The sequence below is a fragment of the Schistocerca nitens genome, chromosome 1, assembly GCF_023898315.1.
Source record: "Schistocerca nitens isolate TAMUIC-IGC-003100 chromosome 1, iqSchNite1.1, whole genome shotgun sequence".
NCBI lineage: Eukaryota > Metazoa > Arthropoda > Insecta > Orthoptera > Acrididae > Schistocerca > Schistocerca nitens.
In genome coordinates this window covers 786,894,314-786,918,721 of record NC_064614.1, presented here as the reverse complement: position 1 = coordinate 786,918,721, position 24,408 = coordinate 786,894,314, and the positions used below count along the sequence as shown (strand labels likewise).

General features: G+C 45.4%; 1 protein-coding gene across 1 annotated transcript in view; it reads right to left on the bottom strand.

Annotated features, from left to right (window-relative positions):
• The window catches only part of LOC126203756 (uncharacterized), a 1,215,674-nt gene that overhangs the window by 124,492 nt on the left and 1,066,774 nt on the right, over positions 1-24,408 (bottom strand). Inside the window, exon 3 of the mRNA XM_049938159.1 lies at positions 1,041-1,147. Coding sequence (XP_049794116.1) covers positions 1,041-1,147 — 107 coding nt within the window. The remainder of the gene's footprint in view (positions 1-1,040; positions 1,148-24,408) is intronic.

Sequence of the window (24,408 nt, the reverse complement as noted above, 5' to 3'; positions counted from 1 at the left end):
ACAATATGTAGAAGAACTAAGAGGGAGCAATAGGACTGGAAGACCAAGAACGAAGTGCTCAGATTAGAAAGAGTATAAGGCAGTAATGTCGTCTTTCGCCCCTATTGTTCATTCTGCACATCGAAGAAGTCATCAAGGAAATAAAAGAAAGTTTCGAGAATGGTACTGAAATTATGGGTGAAATGATATCAATGACAAGATGGAGAGATGGAGAGGGTTTTAAGGGCGCACGATATCAATGACAATGACAAGATTCGCTGATTATATGACTGTCCTCAGTGAAAGTGACGAAGAATTACAGGATCTGTTGAATGAGAGCAGAATGTGGGCGAGACTAAACAAAGAAAAGCAAAAGTAATAAGAAGTATCAGAAATAAGAATAGCAATAAAGTTAACATCAAAATTGATGGTCACGAAGTTAGGAAGTGCTGCTGCCTTGGAAGCAAAATAACCCACGATGGACAAAGCAAGGACATAAAAAGCATACTCGCACAGGCAAAGAGGGCATTCCTGGCCAAGAGAAGTTTACTGGTATCAAATTCAGGCCTCAATTTGAGGAAGCAATTTCTGATACAGTACGTTTGTTGCACAGCATTGTAAGGCAGTGAATCATGGACGGTAGGAATATTGGAACAGTAGAGTGTCGAAGCGTTTAAGGTATGGTGCTACAGAAGAATGGACTTATAAGAAATAAGGAAGTTCGCTGCAGAATCGGTGAAAAAAGGAACGTATGGAAAACACTGCCAAGAGGAAGGGACAGGATGAGAGAACTTGTGTTGAGGCATCAGGGAATAACCTCCACAGTAATAGAGAAAGCTGTAGAGGGTAAGAACTGTAGAGGAGGACAGCAAATAACTGAGGTGCTAGTGCTATTCAGATTAAGAGGTTGAGGGAGGAGAGAAATTCATGGTGGGACGCGTCCAACCAGTCCTCCCGAGTGACTGGACTGTCGGTTCACCCGCAAGATGACCGACAAACGGAGTATCTGGTCTCGATGTTGAAACTTAACGGATGATGTAAGAGCTGGACAGACAACGTACCGTTGCGGTGAGGTACCACGTGGAGAGGGCGCGAGGCTGCAGAGTCGCCCCGGCCACCAGCTGGAAGTCGCAGTCGCTGGACCACGAGTGCCGCCTCTTGGCCTCGCCTGTGAACACAAAGACACGGCGCAGCGTTAGCGGCCTCTGGCTGGGACTGAGAGCTGCTGCACTCCTGTACTCATTCATATTGGTTCTCCTTTCTGTCACAAATTACAGGATCTTCTTTCCTTTCGGTCTGCTTCTCCCAAAGCTTCGCTACTTCGGAAAGACACGGAATAAGTAGAAGAAAGTTTTAATTTTAGGACATGCTGTCAAACAGGTTGTAAACGGGTTGTCAGGGGACTAATAATTTACAGGTGACGAATGTTCATTTTATCTTGTCGGCATAGTAATATGCGACACTGTCTACTTCACTTTTTTTCCCTTTTGGTTGGATGAGATTTTCTTGTGGCAGTGTGTGGTCGGACTTGGTTGGCTTTAGTTGATCCATTGTTTAAGTGCCCATTTCGTTTTCGCTACTCCAGTGAGAAACTACTGAGTTTGAACGCCTATATTTCCGAATTACTGGTCACACTGACATAACCCGTCAGTACGATCGTTTGCAGACTCGTTAGGTATAGCTTACAAGTTACGTGAGTTACGCATTTGTTTTCGCTCCCCTACTTCTCAGTGGGCGTTCAAAACGGTGATCCCCTCTTCCCCCACTACCTCCACCCTCTCCCCTACCACACTGGTTGCACAGATAGGGACTACACTATTTTGCAAGCAGCCTACTGGCGGTACTGAAGCTTTGGGCGCGAATAAACGAATCGTGCCTACATCTGCCAGAAAGTCTTCAAACGGTGCACCCTCCATCGAAGAGAGAAAGTTCCATTCTAGGAATAGTAATACTAAAGTAATCAGCGGAAAAATGCTCCTACTGTAGCACAAAAAGACGAATATGCTCATGTTTATTAAAAGACTGACTGAAAAGTGGGGTACCAGTTGCCTCATTTTACCTTCCTCAGCAGCGTTAAAAAATTTCCCTGAAATTTTGACATGCGAAAAATTTGCGGTCTTTTTAACATGCAACTCACCTCTCACTCCCACAACCCGCCCCCCCCCCCCCCCCCCCACACACACAATGTAATTTACTCACGCTCACCAGTCTTGGCGTAAATCGCTCATACCTGTCCACTCCCACTTGCCCATCTCACTCACTCACTCACTCAGCTGAACTCGTTGTCATTATCTGTTTCTGTCTCTCTAACCGTTACTGTCTCCTGCCTCACAGCCACAGTTTTCCTTCGTTCCGCCCTACTATTACTGTCTCCTCTCACTCTCACTGTCTCCCTCTTGCTCTCTCTTTACTGCTGTCTTCTTACTCAATACCTTACCACTGCTGCTGTGTCTTCTCAATGTCACTATCTCTTTTCCTCGTTGTCGTTGTCATAGACTCTCTGGCTCTCACTCACTTCAGCTTTCTTCTTCTCTTTATTCCTCACCAGTGGCACTGACTCCTTCACTATTTTCCTAATATTGTTCCAGCACTGTCAATTTTGTTCCACTGTCACTGGTCTGTCTCTCACTCAGCCATTGTCTCCGTCGCCCTTTCTATACCACATCCACTGCCTACTATCTTCCAGTTTTTATTACTTTTTCGTCTCTATCCACTGCCGTCACTGTATACTGTCTTCCAGTATTTATTACCTGCCATCCGCTCTGCCCGAGCGGTTCTAGGCGCTTCAGTCTGGAGCCGCGCACCCGCTACGGTCGCAGGTTCGAATCCTGCCTCGGGTATGGATGTGTGTGATGTCCTTAGGTTAGTTAGGTGTAAGTAGTTCTAAGTTCTAGGGGACTGATGACCTCGGATGTTAAGTCCCATAGTGTTCAGTGCCATTTGAACCATTTACTACCTTTTCGTCTCTTTCCCATTCCGACTCTCTCCTTGCATGCTAAAAATTTTGGGAAATTTTTTAAAGATGCTGAGGAAGATAGAATGAAGCAGCTGGTATCCCACGTTTCAGTCAGAGCCTTTTAATAAATAGGAGCATATTTGTCTTTTTTGTGCTTCGATAGGAGCACTTTTCTGCTGATACCCTTCTTTTCCCTGCTACAGCAGGGCGTGTCACTCAAATGAAAAGAACTTTGTAGTCAGTAAAATCTTGATAGTTTACTTACGTGAAACTGAAATAACTTAAAACTATATAATTCTACATATCAGACCGGATTTTTGATGCAAAAAGAAAGTTTCAGGTGCTTCAATACCACAACATCGGCTTCCCAAAACGCTTCCGATGGTAACGCAAACACTTTACAACATATTTGTCCGTGCTACGTCACTTTATAAATTACGTTTTTGCCTCACAGCGAATTTTACGTGTAAAAGTAGATTAACTTTGAACCTCTACATATATGAAACGAGTAGAGATATCAAGAAAACTTTCAATATTGTTCGTGACCGGTATCTTAGGTATATATCGTAAAAATTATAGTCATTTGATGTGCATAGCCTTCTTGGAAACCACGGCTCGGTTTTGGTATTCAGAAAGCATGTTTTTGGGGTGTTTCTCGATACTAGATAAATATTTTTGAAAACGGAAATGTAACATTAAAATCTGAGCAATTTGCTGCAGTTATTTATTGTTTCGATTTCACGTCACACCGGATTTTACGCATGTATCTTAAGTACTCGTATACAAGTGCGGTAAATTTTTTGTAAACGAATAAAAAATCCAGAAAATTTTTTAGTTTGTTCGAGATGGGGATCCGTGGAATCCATCGTAAAAATGTCAGCCATTTGCAGTGCATAACCGTTTTGGAATCAGCGGCTCGGTTTTGGTACCCAAAAATCATATTTTTAGAGTTTTCTCAGGAATTGCCCGTGAACTAAATAGTGCCTCCAAAATCCCCTTATTAAGGAGGACAGTAGACCACATCTAACGCAAATAACGGATTTACTGCATTTGTCTATGCTGCAGGAAGTGTGTGTGGTATTCAAACTGCGACTCAAAAAATATGTCCAAATGTGTGTGAAATCTTATGGGACTTAACTGCTAAGGTCATCAGTCCTTAAGCTTACACACTACTTAACCTACATTATCCTAAGAACAAACCTACACAGCCATGCCCGAGGGAGGACTCGAACCTCCGCCGGGATCAGCCGCACAGTCCATGACTGCAGCGCCTCAGACCGCTCGGCTACTACCGCGCGGCAAACTGCGACTCTGTACTGTATGATAGTTACATTAAGACTGTCCTACTGTTGGGTACACAAATGGTTCCAAGCCCAAGGGCTATCTAAAGCACTTGACCCTACCTTTCTATCACCAATAGAATCCTAGGTATGAGGGCCGAGGTGGCCGAGCGGTTCTAGGCGCAGTCTGGAACCGGGCGACCGCTACGGTCGCAGGTTCGAATCCTGCCTCGGGCATGGATGTGTGTGATGTCCTTAGGTTAGTTAGGTTTAAGGAGTTCTAAGTTCCAGGGGACTGATGACCTAAGAAGTTAAGTCCCATAGTGCTCAGAGCCATTTGAACCATTTTTATGAGGCCCGAAAAATCGCGTTTTTGTGCACGGTGTTTTGGAAAATATTACGTAGCGCATGCTATTGCATGCATACCGATGATGCTAATAATAATAATAATAATAATAGTTTACAACCGTTGTAACTGGTGTAGTTAAAAGAAGTTTCCAGCTTAACATACAGTGTGCTGAAGTCTGTATTGAGATATGGCAATGTTAATACGTACATAACGATTAGGGCCACCGTTATTTTGCGTCGTATGTCGTCTCACAAACACACCAACAGCTGGCTGGAGGGGAAGTAGCTGCGATGCTTGTCTCGGCAAGTGACAGCGCTGACTGTAATGTAATGTCCGTTCTTGTAGCCTCTGCCGTTTCGTGGGAACCGCAGCAAACAGAGACAAGAAGCTAGAGGTCGTATGTACCGAGTAATACGACATGGCGTCTTTATCAAAGATCTCCGAGTACTACTTCGGACTGCATTTACGGCGCAAGGCCTGCGACCCGTGCTCGGGGATACGCGATAGGAAATCTCGCCGCCAGGGCCCCCAGAAAACACGGCAGACGCGGCTGGCCGGCCGCGGCATTAAATGTCGTGGTTTAGGGTTCCCGACCTCCCGCCGCCTGCGTGAGTCACCGACCTCGCGGAAGCTGGCCGGCTCCCGAGTGTCCCGACGCCCCGCGCAGGTAATCGCGCAGAGGCGAGGGGGCGCCGCCGCGTCACAGCTCAATAGCCCAATCAGCTGCGCGACGTGGAGGCCACAAAGCACTCGCGCGCCGGCAGTAATAGCACGCCAGTGTCCATTCAACGCTGTTTCGCCGTTCCTTCTCCGAAGCACATGTCTGTATATGCTTGCAGACGTTCTGCCGTGTTGCATAGTGGTCCCCAGCAGACATTTCCGACCTCACAAAGGATTAGACACAAAGGAATTACCTACCTTGAAACTTCCTGGCAGATTAAAACTGTGTGCCGGACCGAGATTCGAACTCGGGACCTTTGCCTTTCGCGGGCAAGTGCTCTACCATCTGCATCACTCACGCCCCGTCCTCACAGCTTCAGTTCTGCCAGTACCTCGTCTCCTACCTTCCAGACTTCACAGAAGCTCTTCTGCGAACCTTGCAGAACTCAGTCGGTGGAGCATTTGCCCGCGAAAGGCAAAGGTCCCGAGTTCGAGTCTCGGTCCGGCACACACTTTTAATCTGCCAGGAAGTTTCATATCAGCGCACACTCCGCTGTAGAGTGAAAATTTCATTCTAAGTTACCTACCTTGGCAGCGAGCGAACATTGACTGAAACCGGCGGGGAAAGATGAAAATTTGTTCCTGGCCAGGATTCGAACCTGGGACTCCTGTGTACTAGGCAGATGCTCTGACCACTTTGCCATCCATACGGATTCAGAAAATATCGTTCTTGTGAAACACAACTAGCTCTTTATACTCATGAAGTAATAAGTGCTATCGACAGGGGATGTCAAATTGATGCCATATTTTTTGATTTCCAGAAGGCTCTCGACACCGTTCCTCACAAGCGTCTTCTAATCAAACTGCGTGCCTACGGAGTATCGCCTCAGTTGTGCGACTGGATTCGTGATTTCCTGTCAGAAAGGTCACAGTTCGTAGTAATAGACGGAAAGTCATCGAGTAAAGCAGAAGTAATATCCGGCGTTCCCCAAGGAAGTGTTATAGGCCCTCTATTGTTACTGATCTATTTTAACGACATAGGAGACAATCTGAGTAGCCGTCTTAGATTGTTTGCAGATGATGCTGTCATTTACCGTCTAGTTAAGTCATCAGATGATCAAAACGACTTGCAAAATGATTAGATAAGATATCTGTGTGGTGCGAAAAGTGGCAGTTGACCCTGAATAAAGAAAAGTGCGAATTTATTCACATGAGTACTGAAAGAAATCAGCTAAATTTCGATTACACGATAAGTCACACAAATCTGAGGGCTGTAAATTCAACTAAATACTTAGGGATTACAATTACAAATAACCTAAATTGGAACGATCACATAGATAATATTGTGGGTAGAGCAAACCAAAGATTGCGATTCATTGGCAGAACACTTAGAAGGTGCAACAGGTCTACCAAAGGGACTGCTTACACTACGCTTGTCCGCCCTATTCTGGAGTACTGCTGTGCGGTGTGGGATCCGCATCAGGTGAGACTGACGGATGACATCGAAAAAGTACAAAGAAGGGCAGCTCGTTTTGTATTATCGCGAAATAGGGGGGATAGTGTTACAGACATGATACGTGAATTGGTGTGGCAATCATTAAAACAAAGGCGTTTTTCGTTGCGACGGGATCTTCTCATGAAATTTCAATCACCAGTTTTCTCCTCCGATTACGGAACATTCTGTTGGCACCCACCTACATAGGGAGAAATGATCATCATGATAAAGTAAGAGAAATCAGGGTTCGCTCGGAAAAAATTAAGTGCTCGTTTTTTCCCGCGTGCCGTTCGAGAGTGGAACGGTAGAGCGACAGCATAAAGATGGTTCATTGAACCCTCTGCCGGACACTTTATTGTGAATAGCAGAGTAATCAAGTAGATCTTGATGTAGATGCAGACGGACTCGCCCATTATCCTCATTATTCGCAGTATTTAGGCGACTCGCTTCAGTTCGAGACTGGTCTGGATCTACACTGAAGAGATCATTGGCGTTTGTGATATATACGTGGCGTCTGAAAAGAACAGAGACCATTTGTGATCCGGCAGCGCCATTGATTTCAATCAATGGCCGCTCGCAGCCAAGGTCTGTAATTCGTTTGTGTCTTAATTCAAAATAGCTGCTGCATCATAAATGATGTTCTTTGGGACATGTCCGAAAGAACAGACACCACATGTATGCATTTTCCTTCAAACTTACTGTAATTTTCAAACGTAATCTCCTTGTAACTCCATACACAAACGAAACTGCGAGGACTAGCAGCTACGTCTCTACATGGTCGAGGACATCTCTCGTAGCGTTGTACCAACTTTCCAAAACCCTCATCATTAGAGACTACCTCCTTTGCTAACTGAAAATTTTCTGCGCTGGACTGCAACCCTCTGTCTGCGCCAAAATATTGTCTTCATAGTAGCGGTTCATCTGAGCAGAGATGAAAATTAGAGGGAGCCAAGTCCGGGCTGTATGGCGGGTGATCATACACTTCCGATAGAAGACGCTGCAGGAGCTTCCTCATTGCTCCAAGTCGCAAAACCCGTCAAAATATACATGGAAACGTTGAAAGGAGAAGTCCTATCCCATCCGCCGTATTCTCCACACGTTGCTCTCTGACTACCACCTTCTTCGATCAGTGGAATACAATATGGCTGACCAGCACTTCCGATCATATGAACAAGTGCAAAATTGAACCGATTCATGGATCCCCACAAAAGACGTCCAGTTCCTCCACCACGGGATTCGTATGCTATCCGAAAGATGGGAGAATGTAGTGGCTAGCGATGGGCAATAGTATGAATCATAATTTTTTTGTAAGTTTTTCACAATAAAGCCCCGAACTTCGAGAGAAAACGGTTGAAGCAAAGTTGTAGACCTGGTAGTAACATTCGTCTGTGGATCACTTTTACAAGGATACTGAAGTTATCATGTTGTTACACTTGAACGACAAAGAATGTAATTCGTGTATTCAGCCATTAATATACTTACAGGTCTGGTTTGACAAGAACTGGGTGGGCAGTCGGCCGTGGCTTTATGATAAGAATGATCCCGGCACTTGCTTTAAATGATTTAGGGAAAACACCAAAACCTAAATCAAAATGGCCGGATGGAGACTGGAGCCCCCATTCTCTCGAATACAAGGACAATACATTTAAAATACGAGGGGCGTTCGGGCGTTCAGTAAGTAACGCAACTCTTTTTTTCTGAAAGCGCGCTGGTTTTATTTGGGATTCCAATACACCAAATTATCCCCACTCTTTTGCCTACAGAAAACCGTTTTTCAACGTAATCTCTGTTCAATGCGACGGCCTTACGCCATCTTACAGCGAAAGCCTGTATGGCTGCATGGTACCGCTCTGCTGGTCCAACGTCGGAGCCAACGGTCAACGTCTTGCTTCATCAATAAATTGACCATCGTCCACGTACTGCTTTCTGCGGAATGTATCCTTCATTGGGCCAAAGAGATGGAAATTGGGAGGTGCGAGATCCGGGCTGTAGGATGGACGAGGAGGATCAGTCAAGTGAAGTTTTGTGAGCTGCTCTCGGGTGCGCACACTTGGTGAGGCCTTCCGTTGTCATGAAGAAGGAGAAGTCCGTTTGCATTTTTGTGGCGACGGACGAGCTGAAGTCGTTTCTGCAATTTCCTGTCGGTAGCACACTACACTTCAGAGTTGGTCGTTGTGCCATGAGGGAAGACATGAAAGATAATAACCTTTTCAGAGTTCCAGAAGACCGTCGCCATTTTACCAGCTCAGGGTGCGACTTTGAATTTTTTCTTCGTAGGAGTGGTGGTGTGACGTCTCTCCGTGGATTACCGTTATGTTAACGATTCGAAACTATGAACCCATGTCATACAGCCTGTGACGATTTTCGTCAAAAAATTGTTACGACCAGCCCCACAATCCGCAAGCAGTTGCGCACAGAAGGTCCTTGGTTGCTCTTTACGGTCTTCTGTTAAAAAACTTCCTGCGATGATGAGAGACGCCTCTCCCAAAGGTTCATCGTGCATTTGTTCACTGCCAGTTCTCCGTTAACATTCGGGAAGCGCCTGTGAATATCTGCGATGCTCTGGCTTTCGTCAAAAGGAACTCAATGACAGCTCTGCGCTTGTAACGCACCTCCGTTATAGGCGCCATTTTGAATACTGCGTATAGCACCACCACCTATGATTAACGCCGATGCGATGGGCTGATCTTACAGTATACATTCTTGAGTAACGCTACCTTATTCAGCAGTTGTCGTCGGTGGCCGGCCGAAGTGGCCGTGCGGTTAAAGGCGCTGCAGTCTGGAACCGCAACACCGCTACGGTCGCAGGTTCGAATCCTGCCTCGGGCATGGATGTTTGTGATGTCCTTAGGTTAGTTAGGTTTAACTAGTTCTAAGTTCTAGGGGACTAATGACCTCAGCAGTTGAGTCCCATAGTGCTCAGAGCCATTTGAACCATTTGTCGTCGGTGTTCTTACGGATCTTGCACCGTCCACCGCCACCCGCCGCCGTCATAGGTATAACATCTCGTTTTGTTAGGATATTTTACTCCGATTGCTCTTAAATCTCTGCTGGAAGAAAGTGCTCCAAAATTTTGTCGACATAATGACTGTCGATTTAATGTGCGACCGACAATTGTTGGTTGGTCGTTGGTCTGTAAGGACTTGCTACTTCTCCGTAATGGATCGCACACGTGCTTAACTGGGTTTAAGTGGGGGGAACGGGCAGGACAGTCCATTCGCGGAAAATAGTCCCGTTCTAAGAGCTCCTGAACCTGCGTTGTTAGATGTGGTCGTGCACTGTCATCTATACACACGAAGTCAGGGCCGAATGCACTTGGGGAAGGAATGCAACGTCACAATAAAGTACATGCAGCATTATGCCTCCCAACACCATGAGAACTGGTCCACCAAGACGACCTTGATAGACAATGAAATAATTAAATCAAGACCCTAAGCTGCCGACAGGCGTTGATATACATCAACGGGGACAGTTGAAAAAAATGTGTGCCCCGACCGGGACTCGAACCCAGGATCTCCTGCTTACATGGCAGACCCTCTATCCTTTTTTTTTTTTTTTTTTTTTTTTTAGATGATCACATTTTGCTCTACATTGTTCGTTGAATTTGTTCCAGGCGGACGTCCGATGGCACCCTCACAGGTTTTTCGTTGATCCGTTCACTCAGTTTTTTTTTATTACAGAGGGTAGCTAACCCTCTGACCGAAAGGCTGGGATGACGAAATTAGAAATTGCGGATACAGCTGTTAAGGTTAATAAGGCGTTGTCTGTTTAAAATAGTTCTAATAATGTGGTTAATCACGAGAGACGTATTTTAAAGGGTCTCAATACCAAGTTAGAGAAGGAGAAAGCAATGGTCATTCGTGCTGAAAAGGGGAACACGTCAGTTCCTACATATGACGATGATTACATTAAGAAAACAGAAGAATTTTTTGCAGAAAACGATATTATAGAAATTCACAAAGACCCAACTGATAAGTTTCAGACTAATTTGAGGCGAAAGATTGATAGCACCCAGTTTCTTCTTAACGATTACGAAAAGAATCGCTCAAAATGATGAATGTCAAACTTCCCAAGCTCAGATCTCAAGTTAAGATCCACAAAGATGGAAATCCGGTTCGTCCGATTGTTAACAATATGTCATCACCATGCTATAAGTTAAGTTCCTTAATAATAAACTTAAATCAGTTTACACATTCAATAATTATTTTGGGGTCAAAAACAGTTCTGAGCTAGCGAATGTAATTAAGGATATACATATACCAAGTAGGCGACATTAGCATACTTCGATGTAAAAAATTTTTACAGCAATGTCCCAGTAAAAGAAACTATTGTCATTATTAGACGCAATCTCCTCTCCCACAACGAGATTAGCACTGCAGAGTGTACAGAACTAATTGAACTCCTAGATTTTGTCTTAGCTTACAATTTTTTTTTACCTTTAATGACAAAATTTATTATCAAAAGGACCGGCTTGGGATGGGTAATAGCCCAGCTGGCACTTTAGCAGACATTTTTATCAATGATTTAGAATGTAAATTTTTGCCAAATATCCACAACTAAAAGATAAAACGATTTATTACAAACGGTATGTCCATGAAATTTTATTACTGATAGGTGACACCAGTGAGGTCAACACATTCGCCCAAGCAATAGGTAGCATGCACCCCAAAATAACTTTTACCACTGAAATAGAAGAAGATAGCGCCATTAACTAACATGATCTCACTATTAAGAAAGTTAATAACAAACAGAAGTTTTCGATTTTTAGTAAACCAACTTGTACAGACAGTATCATCAATGCCAGTTCATGCCATCCTTCCCGATACAAAAAAGCTTTCTTCATTGCCATCTGAGCCACCGAGGGCACAGAGGATAGTGCGACTGCAGGGATTTATCCCTTGCACGCTCCCCGTGATACCCATATTCCCAACTTAGTGTTCACACACTACACTCGTAGTGCCCCTGCCCATTACACTCATTACTCGCAGCAGACAACTTTACCGAGTTCCGTAAGAGTTCGGGCAATGCATGTGCATCCGCACAGAAGACGGTCAATGGCCGGTTAGCCTTAGCTATACGAAGATGGTATCTATTCTTTCGTACTTAGGGACTACAATTACAAATAACCTAAATTGGAACGATCACATAGATAATATTATGAGTAGAGCAAACCAAAGAATGTGATTCATTGGCAGAACACTTAGAAGGTGCAACAAGTCTACTAAAGAGACTGCGCCGGCCGCGGTGGTCTCGCGGTTCTAGGCGCTCAGTCCGGAACCGCGCGACTGCTACGGTCGCAGGTTCGAATCCTGCCTCGGGCACGGATGTGTGTGATGTCCTTAGGTTAGTTAGGTTTAAGTACTTCTAAGTTCTAGGGGACTGATGACCACAGATGTTAAGTCCCATAGTGCTCAGAGACATTTGACTAAAGAGACTGCTTACACCACGATGGTCCGCCCTATTCTGGAGTACTGCTGTGCGGTGTGGGATCCGCATCAGGTGGGACTGACGGATGACATTGAAAAAGTACAAAGAAGGGCAGCTCGTTTTGTACTATCCCGAAATAGGGGAGATAGTGTCACAGACATGACACCTTAATTGGAGTGGCAATCATTAAGACAAAAGCGTTTTTCGTTGTGACGGGATCTTCTCATGAAATTTCAATTACCAGTTTTCTCCTTCGATTGCGAAACATTCTGTTGGCACACAACATCACAGGGAGAAATGATAATCACGAAAAAATAAGAGAAATCAGGGCTCTCACAGAAAAATTTAAGTGCTCGTTTTTCCCACGCGCCGTTCGAGAGTGGAACGGTAGAGAGAGAGAGCTTGAAGGTGGTTCACTGAACCTTCTGCCAGGCACTTTATTGTGAATAGCAAAGTATCATGTAGATATAGATCTTCATATAGATAGACAATGTTCCAGGGTGCATTAAATGTTCCCACCTCTTGCCATATGAGGATACGCCCAAAATTGTCGATGATGATGGTTTTGGTGACACCGGTGTTGTAGTGGGGAATGGGGAGGGGGGGAGGCATAATGCTGCGCCGGCGAACTGACCTCAAAATATCTGAACATGGTACAATCAACGGTCAACGTTACTGTGGCACTGTGCTCGTTTCTCACGTGCGTCTTCCCAACGTTGCGTTCTGCCCTGACTTAGTTTTTATAGATGACAATGAGGGACCGCAGAGAAGCAGGGGTGGAGGAGCTCTTATAACGATAGGATATTCGGCGAATGGACTGACCTGCCCGTTCCCCCAGCTTAAGTCACATTGAGAACGAGTGGGATGCTATGGTAAGATATATCGCACACATCCACAAGCGTCAACGACCATTCAGCACCTGTCAACCACGATGATGGAGGAATAGAACGCCCTGGCACAAAAACTTCTTGCCAACCTTATCGTTGTGGCCTGTGTGGAAGCAGGCATTGGCGTCTGTGATGATCACACACACACACACACACACACACACACACACACACACACACACACACACACACTGTTAACAACCACATCCCGCCTTTTGTAATGCCCAAAGACCACCACGAATCGCGTTGCTTTCAGTGTAATTATGGTCTTTCAATGAAAGCGTTATTACTGTTCGTGTCAGTGTGTATTTATTTCATTTAACTTCTGTTCTATACTGTATCAGGTCTTTCTGTGTATGGTCCAAGTTTCATCGAGTTATGTTACACGGCAGTGACATCATACGCGAGCTACTTTCGTCCTTAAGTTTTGCACAATAGTGCATTTATCAGCTGATAACCTAAGAAAACTGCCACAACCACTTTACCTCGCCACCGACACAGGAGGAAAATGCCTCTGCTTCCTACAAGCTGGAGGCCCTCACCGTATGCAGCGACCAAGACCGCGTTCGTTAACTGGACTGTCTCGCGCCGCGCTCAGACAATGGGCTGCGACGTTGCTTATCAACACCGCTGCCGACAATGGACAGCGTTCTGAGCGCGGACGTCGACGTCGAGGAATGTGAATTACCGCCTTTATCTGCGGCAGTTGCCGGGGAAAGCACTTGGCGCTGTTTCTCTCCGACCAGCCGTGTAGGGCAGGGAATGCGCAAGCGCCGGAACAGTAGCCACGGCGGCGAGTCGTACTTTTGTGTGGAGGTCCTTGCACATTGAAACCTGAGCTGATTGCTACCTAGCATAAGTACACCAGCGCAAAATCGCACAGACATTTATATCTACGTTTTGGACAATAATGTCAGTATCTTACATAGCCTTTTCTAGCTAATATTGAGCTTTATAATAGAGGTTTCCGATCTCAACGTGTTAGTCTCCTGCTAGCGCTTTTGAGTAATTTCCAAGAATGATTGCTTATCGAAGTCGCGGGGTCCAAACGATGTATATCGAACGTGCGATTGTAAATCGATCATGCGACTCTGGTGGCGGGCGTTATGAGTATGTTTACGGTGGTCACTACAGCAACGACGAAAGAAGAGCGTTACAAACATACTTGTAATTACAAAGGTCATCATCATGTGAATGTCCATGTGATTTGTACGCTACGGGAACAATTCCCTTTTGGCCATAGCCTGCGTAAACTCTGCCAATATCACGCAAAAATATGGGTAGAGTGTCACTTGCATAAACTTTTCCCTGCAAACGCAACTTGTGGAAATAGAGGTACTGAAACAAGTATAGTTCGTCTCTTTGTCCTGGACGCCCTTCTCTTTTAATGGAAGAATTCACAGATTTGCATAGCCGCTCGATGTTCTGCGTGTGCACACTAGGGTTACCCGAAGACACGAACTCTACAGAGTAGTTGATGAACTCGTGGTCGAATCCTTCTGCTTTGAGTGTCCTGCACGACTGAAACCAGTCTGTAATGATTTTAATACCAGGCAGTATGCAGTGCTTTATCAGACCCACTAAACTGACCTTGTCTCGGGGCAATACTCTCACAACGAAACACTTCCGGGACTCTCGTTCTATCCCACCGAATTCCCAAATATGATCGATTTCACTCTTTGAAGGTCGTCCACTCTCATTCTTCCTTCTTGCTGTGTGAGATTCGTCCACTTCAACAACCTTACTCGGTCCACCAATAGGCTCCTAGTGCGACTAGAGCACGCGTACGGGATAACCCTCTTTTTCGCCGAAAATCAAACTCTTTATATTTTTAGTTTCAATCACTTAAATGAGAGATACAGTTACTAATAATCATCTGTCTGAGTATACACTGCTCTGCAAAACCCGAAATATTCACCCATGGTAGTGGCAGATAAGTCAGTTTCCGATGCTGTTACTTGCAAGGTGCAGTCTCGAATCCAGCAAGGTAGAAGAATTACGCTGGTACGGATGGATAATTTGGAAGAGTCGAACCATGTAATCTTCCTGATACTCGTTCGTTTTCCGCAATGAAATTGTGACGGAATTTCAGCATCGAAACTCTTCTTACAAAGTTTTACACACTTCGCACCACCACGATCTACGCGGTCCTTCCTTTCCTCGTCCGGTAGTACTCCATATTTGCTACAAAAAGTGAAACAATTTTCTACGCTGGATAAGCATGGAATTAGATTTTTCCATGTGAGAGAATCTGCAGAAGAAACGTCAAGAACGCCAGGCATCCCACTCACTACCGACATAAATCGTCTGGGTTTCCCTAGCGACTCACAAATAATTCGTGGAGGTATGTAACTTAGAGCAACTAATGGAACGACGGAAAACAGATAAAAATGACTATCACAAATAATTCATCATAACGGCCGTCACCAGTTGCATGATCGATCTACAATCGCACGTTCGATATGTATCGTTTGGACCCCGCCACTTCGATAGGCAATCATTCTTGGAAATTACCCGCATTTGTATTAAGGAACACACTGAGGAGCCAATACAATAAAACTCCTGCTTAATAACGTGTTGGTTCAAATGTGGAACGCTATACAACAGCGATTCTGCGTGGGATCGAGTCGACCAGTCACTGGTACGTTTCGGGAGGTATGTGGTCCAAGTTACGAAATTCCCGTAAATTATGGGTCGCCGGTTTATGGGCACAGTACTGACGACCGACAGCGTCCCACATGTATTCCAGCGGGCTCAGATCGGATTAATTTGGTGGTCTTAAGTTCACTATCATGTTCCTCAAGTCACGGTAACACGATTCTGGCCTTGCGAAGTGGACAGTTGCCCTGCAGGAGCCGGCCGCTGTGGAAGAGCGGTTCTAGGCGCTTCAGTCCGGAACCGCGCGATCGCTACGGTCGCAGGTTCGAATCCTGCCTCAGGCATGGATATGCATGTTGTCCTTAGGTTAGTTGGGTTTAAGTAGTTGTAAGTCTGGGGGACTGATGACCTCAGGTGTTGAGTCCCATAGTGCTCAGAGTCATTTTGAGCCCTGCAGGAGGTGCCATCGCCATCCGGGAAGACATCAGGCATGAAGGGATGCAGGTGGTCCACAACAATGTTCACGCAGTCCACAACTGTAATGGTGTCTTCGACTACTAAGACAGGTCCCATGGCAGTCCAGATGAATGTCTGCCATAGCATAACACTGCCCCCACTGGGCTGCGTCCTTGGCGTAGTGCCTGTTCCGTCTGATCCGACCAGGCGACACACTGCCAGTGAGGGAAGGTCCCATCTCCGTGGTGCCGTCCCAGGTGCAGTGTACTCGTAACTGACGACGTCGTGGGTCAGTATGGGAACATGTAGCGGTCGTCTGTTGTGAAGCGCCACATTCTAAAAAGTGCCCCGAATAGTGTGCTCCAAATCACTTGTGCCTGCGCCGGCATTCTACCAGATATGCCACAGATCGCCCCTATCCTCCTTTACAGAGAGGACAAGGTACCTGCTGCCACGTTGTATGATAAGATGTGGACATCCAAAAGCACCTTGTTGCTAACTGATAGTTTCACCTTGAAACGTCCCCTTAGAAAAATTAATAAATTACTGTGCTGATAAACCTCTTACATTATTTGATTTTCAAACAGCTGAGCAGAACTGAACGTACTCAGACATTTCGCTCTTTATCTATTCTGATCAACACCAAACTGACAAACAACGCATTCTGACTTTCAATAATCGCTACAAAAGAATGGCCCTGACTAACAATAACCTATACCTTTCATGAATAACTTACCTCACAAAAATCTTCGTTACTCAAACTACTGCAATACAGCGAGCGCCACTACTGCCAGCTAAATAAAAGATTCAAACTACTGAAGGCACTAACTACTGATAGGCACAGTTAGCAAATGAAAGATTTTGATAGAGAACAATGTATTTACCTTAATAGTGTTCAAAAGTCATAATATATATATATATATATATATATATATATATATATATATATATATATATATATATATCAGTTCATGACATCCAGTCTTACAAATTTACTGTCTCTGATGGACACACGTCCAGATCATCCGCTCTCAAAACTCCGCCATTTCTCTCCCCACATCCACCACTGCTGGTGGCTCACCTCCAACTGCGCAACGCTACGCGCTGTTAACAGCCAACTGCCCAACATTATAATAGCATATACTCCAACAATGCAAACCAACCACAGCCTTCACACAGCACAGTCAGTGATTTTCGTATAGAGCGCTACGTGGCGTTACCAACATAAAAACCTAAACAGCCTACTTACAACCTTCCTTCAAGCACTTTCCGTGGATGCTCAAGACAGTAGTGCGCGAACAGCAGATCAGCTTCACTGTTTCCGAGATGCTCATTTCCAGTCATCGGTCCATAACAATGTGGTCTTTGTGAAACTCGCTTATGTCAGTGGTTGCCTTACTTTGTGTCCCGTATCGCTGCTAGTGTGATTGCCCGTTCGTCTCTGTTCCGCTTATATACCTTCCTTACCGCATCACCTGCCCGAACCGTACTCAGGAGTCTTTCAGTCTCCCGAAGGGTAGTGTTCAGAACGTTTCGTCCCACCAGTGTAGCGTCGGGCATGCGAACCAAAGTAACCGCCGTTCCTCTGTGTGGCACTTATTATGGCATGACCAGATTTGTTGGACACCACACTCAGAGGACATGGCTGCCAGCAGACAGAGGTGGCTTCCGAACAAGTACACAATGCTGCCAGAGTGTTTTCCAGAACACGACTTGGATTTCTATGATAGGCATTTATTTTTCGGTAAGGCTCACATGCTCCTTAACTACATCTAACGCTTGTTATATAAAGAAAAACCTAACAGAATCACTGTAATTTGTTAAGCCATTTTACGCATATACGATCATTTCTCTCTGGCAAAACTTATTTTAATACGTAAACGGTCATATTTGTTATATTTTCACTTTCCCCAGAGGCAAAGAAATTTTCTCATGCCATTTCTTTCTTCTCTTTCAGTTTCTCAGATTGGCGCATTCACTTTGTTTCCTGAAAATGGTAAATATTTATCTCTCCCACCCCCCCTCCGCCCTATTTCGTTTGAATTGGTAATATGGACTTTATACTTACACAAGAGAGAGTTTCTGTAGCCTATTGTTGCTTTATAAGCAAGTAGTGGCTTAAGCCATTCTCGACGCTGCACAGCGGAGAAGTATCTCATTCTGTTGTTCAGTCTTGATGAAGTTGGATATGTGTGCAGTATAATTCATAGAGAAATGTATAAAATGAAGCAAAGTATTCAAGTAAAATGACAAAAACTCGTTTCTCGGCGAGAAAGTATTTTCGATTGATTGTAAAAAAAAAACTGTGTAGTAAACAGTGTGAAGTAAGAGTAACTGCAGAGAATTCATTTAGCTTTCAGCAGAATGTCTGAACAGAAAAACACAAACGCGAAGTGCAACGAATTGAAACTGGAAAAACACCACAGCAAATACTGCTAGGGGAAACCCGCCATTCTTGTTTACCATTTTCTAATGTGTGTGTGTGAGAAATCTTATGGGACTTAACTGGTAAGGTCATCAGTCCCTAGGCTTACACAGTACTTAACCTAAATTATCCTACGGACAAACACACACATCCATGCCCGAGGGAGGACTCGAACCTCCGCCGGGACCAGCCGCACAGTCCATGACTGCAGCGCCTTAGACCGCTCGGCTAATCCTGGGCGGCCTACCATTCTCTGAACAGCATTGTACAGCTTTCTTTTGTGCTGACATTCCCTTAAGTGAACTGAACTATCAAAAATTTCGTGAATTCTTAAAAAAAATACACAGGCAAAACTCTTCTATTTTCTTACACATTAAGAAAAGACTTCATCAGTCGAAGCTATGAAAAAAGAACGCAACAAATCAGACAAAGGGTTGTCAATAAAAAAATGTGGGCATCAATTGATGGAACAACAAACTCTAAGGCAAGAAATACTACAAATGTAATTACGGGAATTTTGGAAGAACATGGTCCTGGCCAAAAGTTTCTAATAAACTGAAAGTTTAGAAAAAGAAATTTTGCACCATTAGTAAACTGTTCGACAGATTTATTGATACCGTGGAGCCCGAAGGCGTTAAAAATGATAATTTTCTACTCTTCGCAACGGATGCTGCGCATTATATGACGAAAGCTCCTGATTCACTAAAAGCATTATACAGTAAAGTGGTGCCTGTGACTAGTTTAGCTGATGCCTTACGCAGAATTGTAGAAGCTATTTATAATAAATTCAGTAATACTGACAGATTTATTGGGGGTCTAGGAGGTATTTTTCTGATATTTTGTACGTAATCGTTAATAACTGAGGCGAACAAAGTTGTTTTTCTTATAATTTTAGAAAAGTCCTGTTTAACTGAATAGATGTTCAACATTTAGATGCTTCTTTGTTTCTATAACAACCTTTTCTTAATTTCGGTTTATAGTAGATTTTCAATCTTTTCAATTTCTAAAATAACCGTTCCTTCTTTCTTTAGGTTGAGTGGGACGCAGAGGACGCTTGCGCGGAGTTCCGGACCCTTAGTGTTTGCAGATTGTTTCGTGACATTGCGAAACCAGTATTTACTCGCGCGCGCGGTTTCTGAAATTTTAAGAAGGCTACACCATCTGGCGATGCTGGACAGTTTTTACTGCGAAATATTGTGGAGGTACAAAAACAAAATCCGACGGTAAGCCCGAGAAGCGTATTTCAAACCAGTGCGTCGGGAAAGCCTTAAGGAACATATTATTAATATTATTTATTTTACGATATGCCTCACAAACAGAAGTCTGATTTAACGTACCGCTGTAAGAGAGCCCAAGCTGCGAAAATAACTCACACTCTGTAAATGTCGCAGCAGTCTCTTAACAATATATTTTATTTATAACATAACAACGTAACACTCGCCTGCTCTCATTATTCATCACATTTAGTTGCGACGGTAACGTATTCTTACCACATGACTCATACGCATAACCAATGTGTAGTACGACAACTGCCAAGACTGCAGAGAGAGAACAAACATTTTAATGACCGGACGGACAGTTGATAATGTTGTGAAAGTAAAATAACAATGAAATGAACACCCTTGGCTGCTTACAGGCGTTGACATACGTCAACGGGGACAGATGAAAATGTGTGCCCCGACCGGGACTCGAACCCGGGATCTCCTGCTTACATGGCAGACGCTCTATCCATTTTTTTTAATTTCATTTTGTTCGCTTTTGTTCGTCATATCTGCTCGGGGCGGACGTCGTAAGACACCCTTGTAAGTTCGTTGTTGATCGTTTAACTCAGTTTTTTTTTGTTACAGAGAGCAGCTAACCCTCTGACCGAACACGGTGAGCTACCGTGCCGGCGATCCATCTGAGCCACCGAGGACACAGAGGACAGCGCGACTGCAAGGACTGATCTCTGGCACGCCTCCCGCGAAACCCACATTCTCAACGAATTGTCCCGCACTACATTCGTAGTGCCCACGCTCATTATACTCATTACTCGCGGCGCGTTGCCGATTCCCGTAAGAGTTCGGGCACTGTTTGTGCATTCGCACAGGAGAAGAAGATGGTCAGGTGGCCGGTGAGCCTTAACTATATATATATATATATATATATATATATATATATATATATATATATATATATATATATACACTAAGATGTAATCTGTTCTTTCGGACGTGTCCGAAAGAACAGATACCATCTTAGTATATACACTCCTGGAAATGGAAAAAAGAACACATTGACACCGGTGTGTCAGACCCACCATACTTGCTCCGGACACTCCGAGAGGGCTGTACAAGCAATGATCACACGCACGGCACAGCGGACACACCAGGAACCGCGGTGTTGGCCGTCGAATGGCGCTAGCTGCGCAGCATTTGTGCACCGCCGCCGTCAGTGTCAGCCAGTTTGCCGTGGCATACGGAGCTCCATCGCAGTCTTTAACACTGGTAGCATGCCGCGACAGCGTGGACGTGAACCGTATGTGCAGTTGACGGACTTTGAGCGAGGGCGTATAGTGGGCATGCGGGAGGCCGGGTGGACGTACCGCCGAATTGCTCAACACGTGGGGCGTGAGGTCTCCACAGTACATCGATGTTGTCGCCAGTGGTCGGCGGAAGGTGCACGTGCCCGTCGACCTGGGACCGGACCGCAGCGACGCACGGATGCACGCCAAGACCGTAGGATCCTACGCAGTGCCGTAGGGGACCGCACCGCCAATTCCCAGCAAATTAGGGACACTGTTGCTCCTGGGGTATCGGCGAGGAACATTCGCAACCGTCTCCATGAAGCTGGGCTACGGTCCCGCACACCGTTAGGCCGTCTTCCGCTCACGCCCCAACATCGTGCAGCCCGCCTCCAGTGGTGTCGCGACAGGCGTGAATGGAGGGACGAATGGAGACGTGTCGTCTTCAGCGATGAGAGTCGCTTCTGCCTTGGTGCCAATGATGGTCGTATGCGTGTTTGGCGCCGTGCAGGTGAGCGCCACAATCAGGACTGCATACGACCGAGGCACACAGGGCCAACACCCGGCATCATGGTGTGGGGAGCGATCTTCTACACTGGCCGTACACCACTGGTGATCGTCGAGGGGACACTGAATAGTGCACGGTACATCCAAACCGTCATCGAACCCATCGTTCTACCATTCCTAGACCGGCAAGGGAACTTGCTGTTCCAACAGGACAATGCACGTCCGCATGTATCCCGTGCCACCCAACGTGCTCTAGAAGGTTTAAGTCAACTACCCTGGCCAGCAAGATCTCCAGATCTGTCCTCCATTGAGCATGTTTGGGACTGGATGAAGCGTCGTCTCACGCGGTCTGCACGTCCAGCACGAACGCTGGTCCAACTGAGGCGCCAGGTGGAAATGGCATGGCAAGCCGTTCCACAGGACTACATCCAGCATCTCTACGATCGTCTCCATGGGAGAATAGCAGCCTGCATTGCTGCGAAAGGTGGATATACACTGTACTAGTGCCGACATTGTGCATGCTCTGTTGCCTGTGTCTATGTGCCTGTGGTTCTGTCAGTGTGATCATGTGATGTATCTGACCCCAGGAATGTGTCAATAAAGTTTCCCCTTCCTGGGACAATGAATTCACGGTGTTCTTATTTCAATTTCCAGGAGTGTATATAAAGTAAAATAAAATGAAATAAATGGTACGAGGGAGTGCTGGACACGGCATGACCGCTTACCCACGACGCTGTTGCTGTTTGAGGCTGCTCTTTATTGCGCTTTATGTTCTTGCACCATTCACTGTTTCTATTTTCCTTCTTTTTTCACAGTTCAGTACACCTTATTGGTTCAAATGGCTCTGAGCACTATGGGACTTAACTTCTGAGGTCATCAGTCCCCTAGAACTTAGAACTACTTAAACCTAACTAAGCTAAGGACATCACACACATCCATGCCCGAGGCAGGATTCGAACCTGCGACGTAGCGGTCGCGCGGTTCCAGACAAGCGCCTAGAGCTGCTCGACCACTCCGGCCGGCACACCTTATTCATGCTTGATCTGTGTTCAGTTTTTGACGGGCCATCTTACCACTAACTCTGAGCGGGGAGCTTCCCTCGTGAGCGCACGGTGCGGCGCGGTCCCCGGCCGGCGCGCAGCCAGACAAACAGGCGGAGCGGAGCGCAGCGCAGCTAATTGAGACGACGTGTGCGCCGCTAATTGGCGCCTGGCAGTGAGGCGGCGCTCGCCTTTACGGCCGGCTGGCAGCACACGAGCCGCGGCAGGCGGAGGGCGCGTGACAGGCTTCAGTAAGGCAGCACACTTCATGGAGCGCGTCCGTCTCCAGCCGCGGCAGCCGCTTACTACGCTATCAGACGTTCTCGGAAGCGAGGGAAGACGCGCCCCTACTTAATGGGCCAGTCAGCTGCACGACGGCCGACAGCAGTGTTACGTCCACACTACTCCCACCCAATTAATAGGCACACTGTACAAGAAATAAGTCTACTCCCAGCAGACGTCTCACTAATAACGCCTCTATCCCTGATAATGGCGTCTCCAGGTTTGCCGTACCCTGCAGTGGTGTAAAGTGTGGGTTTGCTTTAACTTCTGTCCACGTTGATGACGGCCAGAACTGGGTTACTCTCTGTATTGCTCAAACTGACAAAGATAATGTACCAACAATAACTTCTTTGGAGCGTGTTCTACCTACTGATGTTGCCACTCACAGGCGTTTAACGTGGAACGAAGCAGTTGGTCCTATTGCGGTTAAGCTGCTGGAAATGTTTCTGTGGACAAGCTGCATCCACATCTACATAATTACTCTGCAGTTAACAATGAAATGCCTGGCAGAGGGTTCGTAGGACCACCTTCAAGCTATTTCTGTGCCGCTCTACTCTCGAACAGCACGCTGGAAAAACGAACACTTAAATCTTTCTGTCCGAGCTCTGATTTCTTTCGTTTTATTATGACGACCATTCCTTCCCATGAAGGTGAGCACCAACAAAATATTTTCGCACTCTGAGGAGAAAGTTGCAGACTGAAATTTCATGAGAAGGTCCTGCTGCATTGAAAAGCACCTTGTTTTAATGATTGCCACCTCAATTCACGTTACTACCCGTGCCGCTGTCTCTCCTATTTCACGATAGTACAAAACGAGCTGCCCTTCTTTGAACATTTTGAGTCTCCTCCATCAATCCTACCTGATACGGATCTCACACCACACACCAGTACTCCGGAAGAGGACGTCCAATCGTAGTGTAGGCAGTCTCTTTAGTAGACCTGTTGCATTTTCTCAAAAAATAATATTCTTTGGTTTACATTACGCACAATGTTATCTACGTGATCGTTACAACTTAAGTTACTCGTAATTCCAATCGCTAAGTATTTGGCTGAATTCACAGCCTTTAGATTTGTGTGATTTAATGTGTAACCGAAATTTAACTATTGTATTAGACCAAGACGTATGTGTAAATTGAGTCCTGACTATATGTTGTACGTGTGGGTTAAAGCATGTGGTGATGTAGCCCAATTTAATGGGTGATTGCACTAATATATATATATATATATATATATATATATATATATATATATATATATATATATACTCCTGGAAATTGAAATAAGAACACCGTGAATTCATTGTCCCAGGAAGGGGAAACTTTATTGACACATTCCTGGGGTCAGATACATCACATGATCACACTGACAGAACCACAGGCACATAGACACAGGCAACAGAGCATGCACAATGTCGGCACTAGTACAGTGTATATCCACCTTTCGCAGCAATGCAGGCTGCTATTCTCCCATGGAGACGATCGTAGAGATGCTGGATGTAGTCCTGTGGAACGGCTTGCCATGCCATTTCCACCTGGCGCCTCAGTTGGACCAGCGTTCGTGCTGG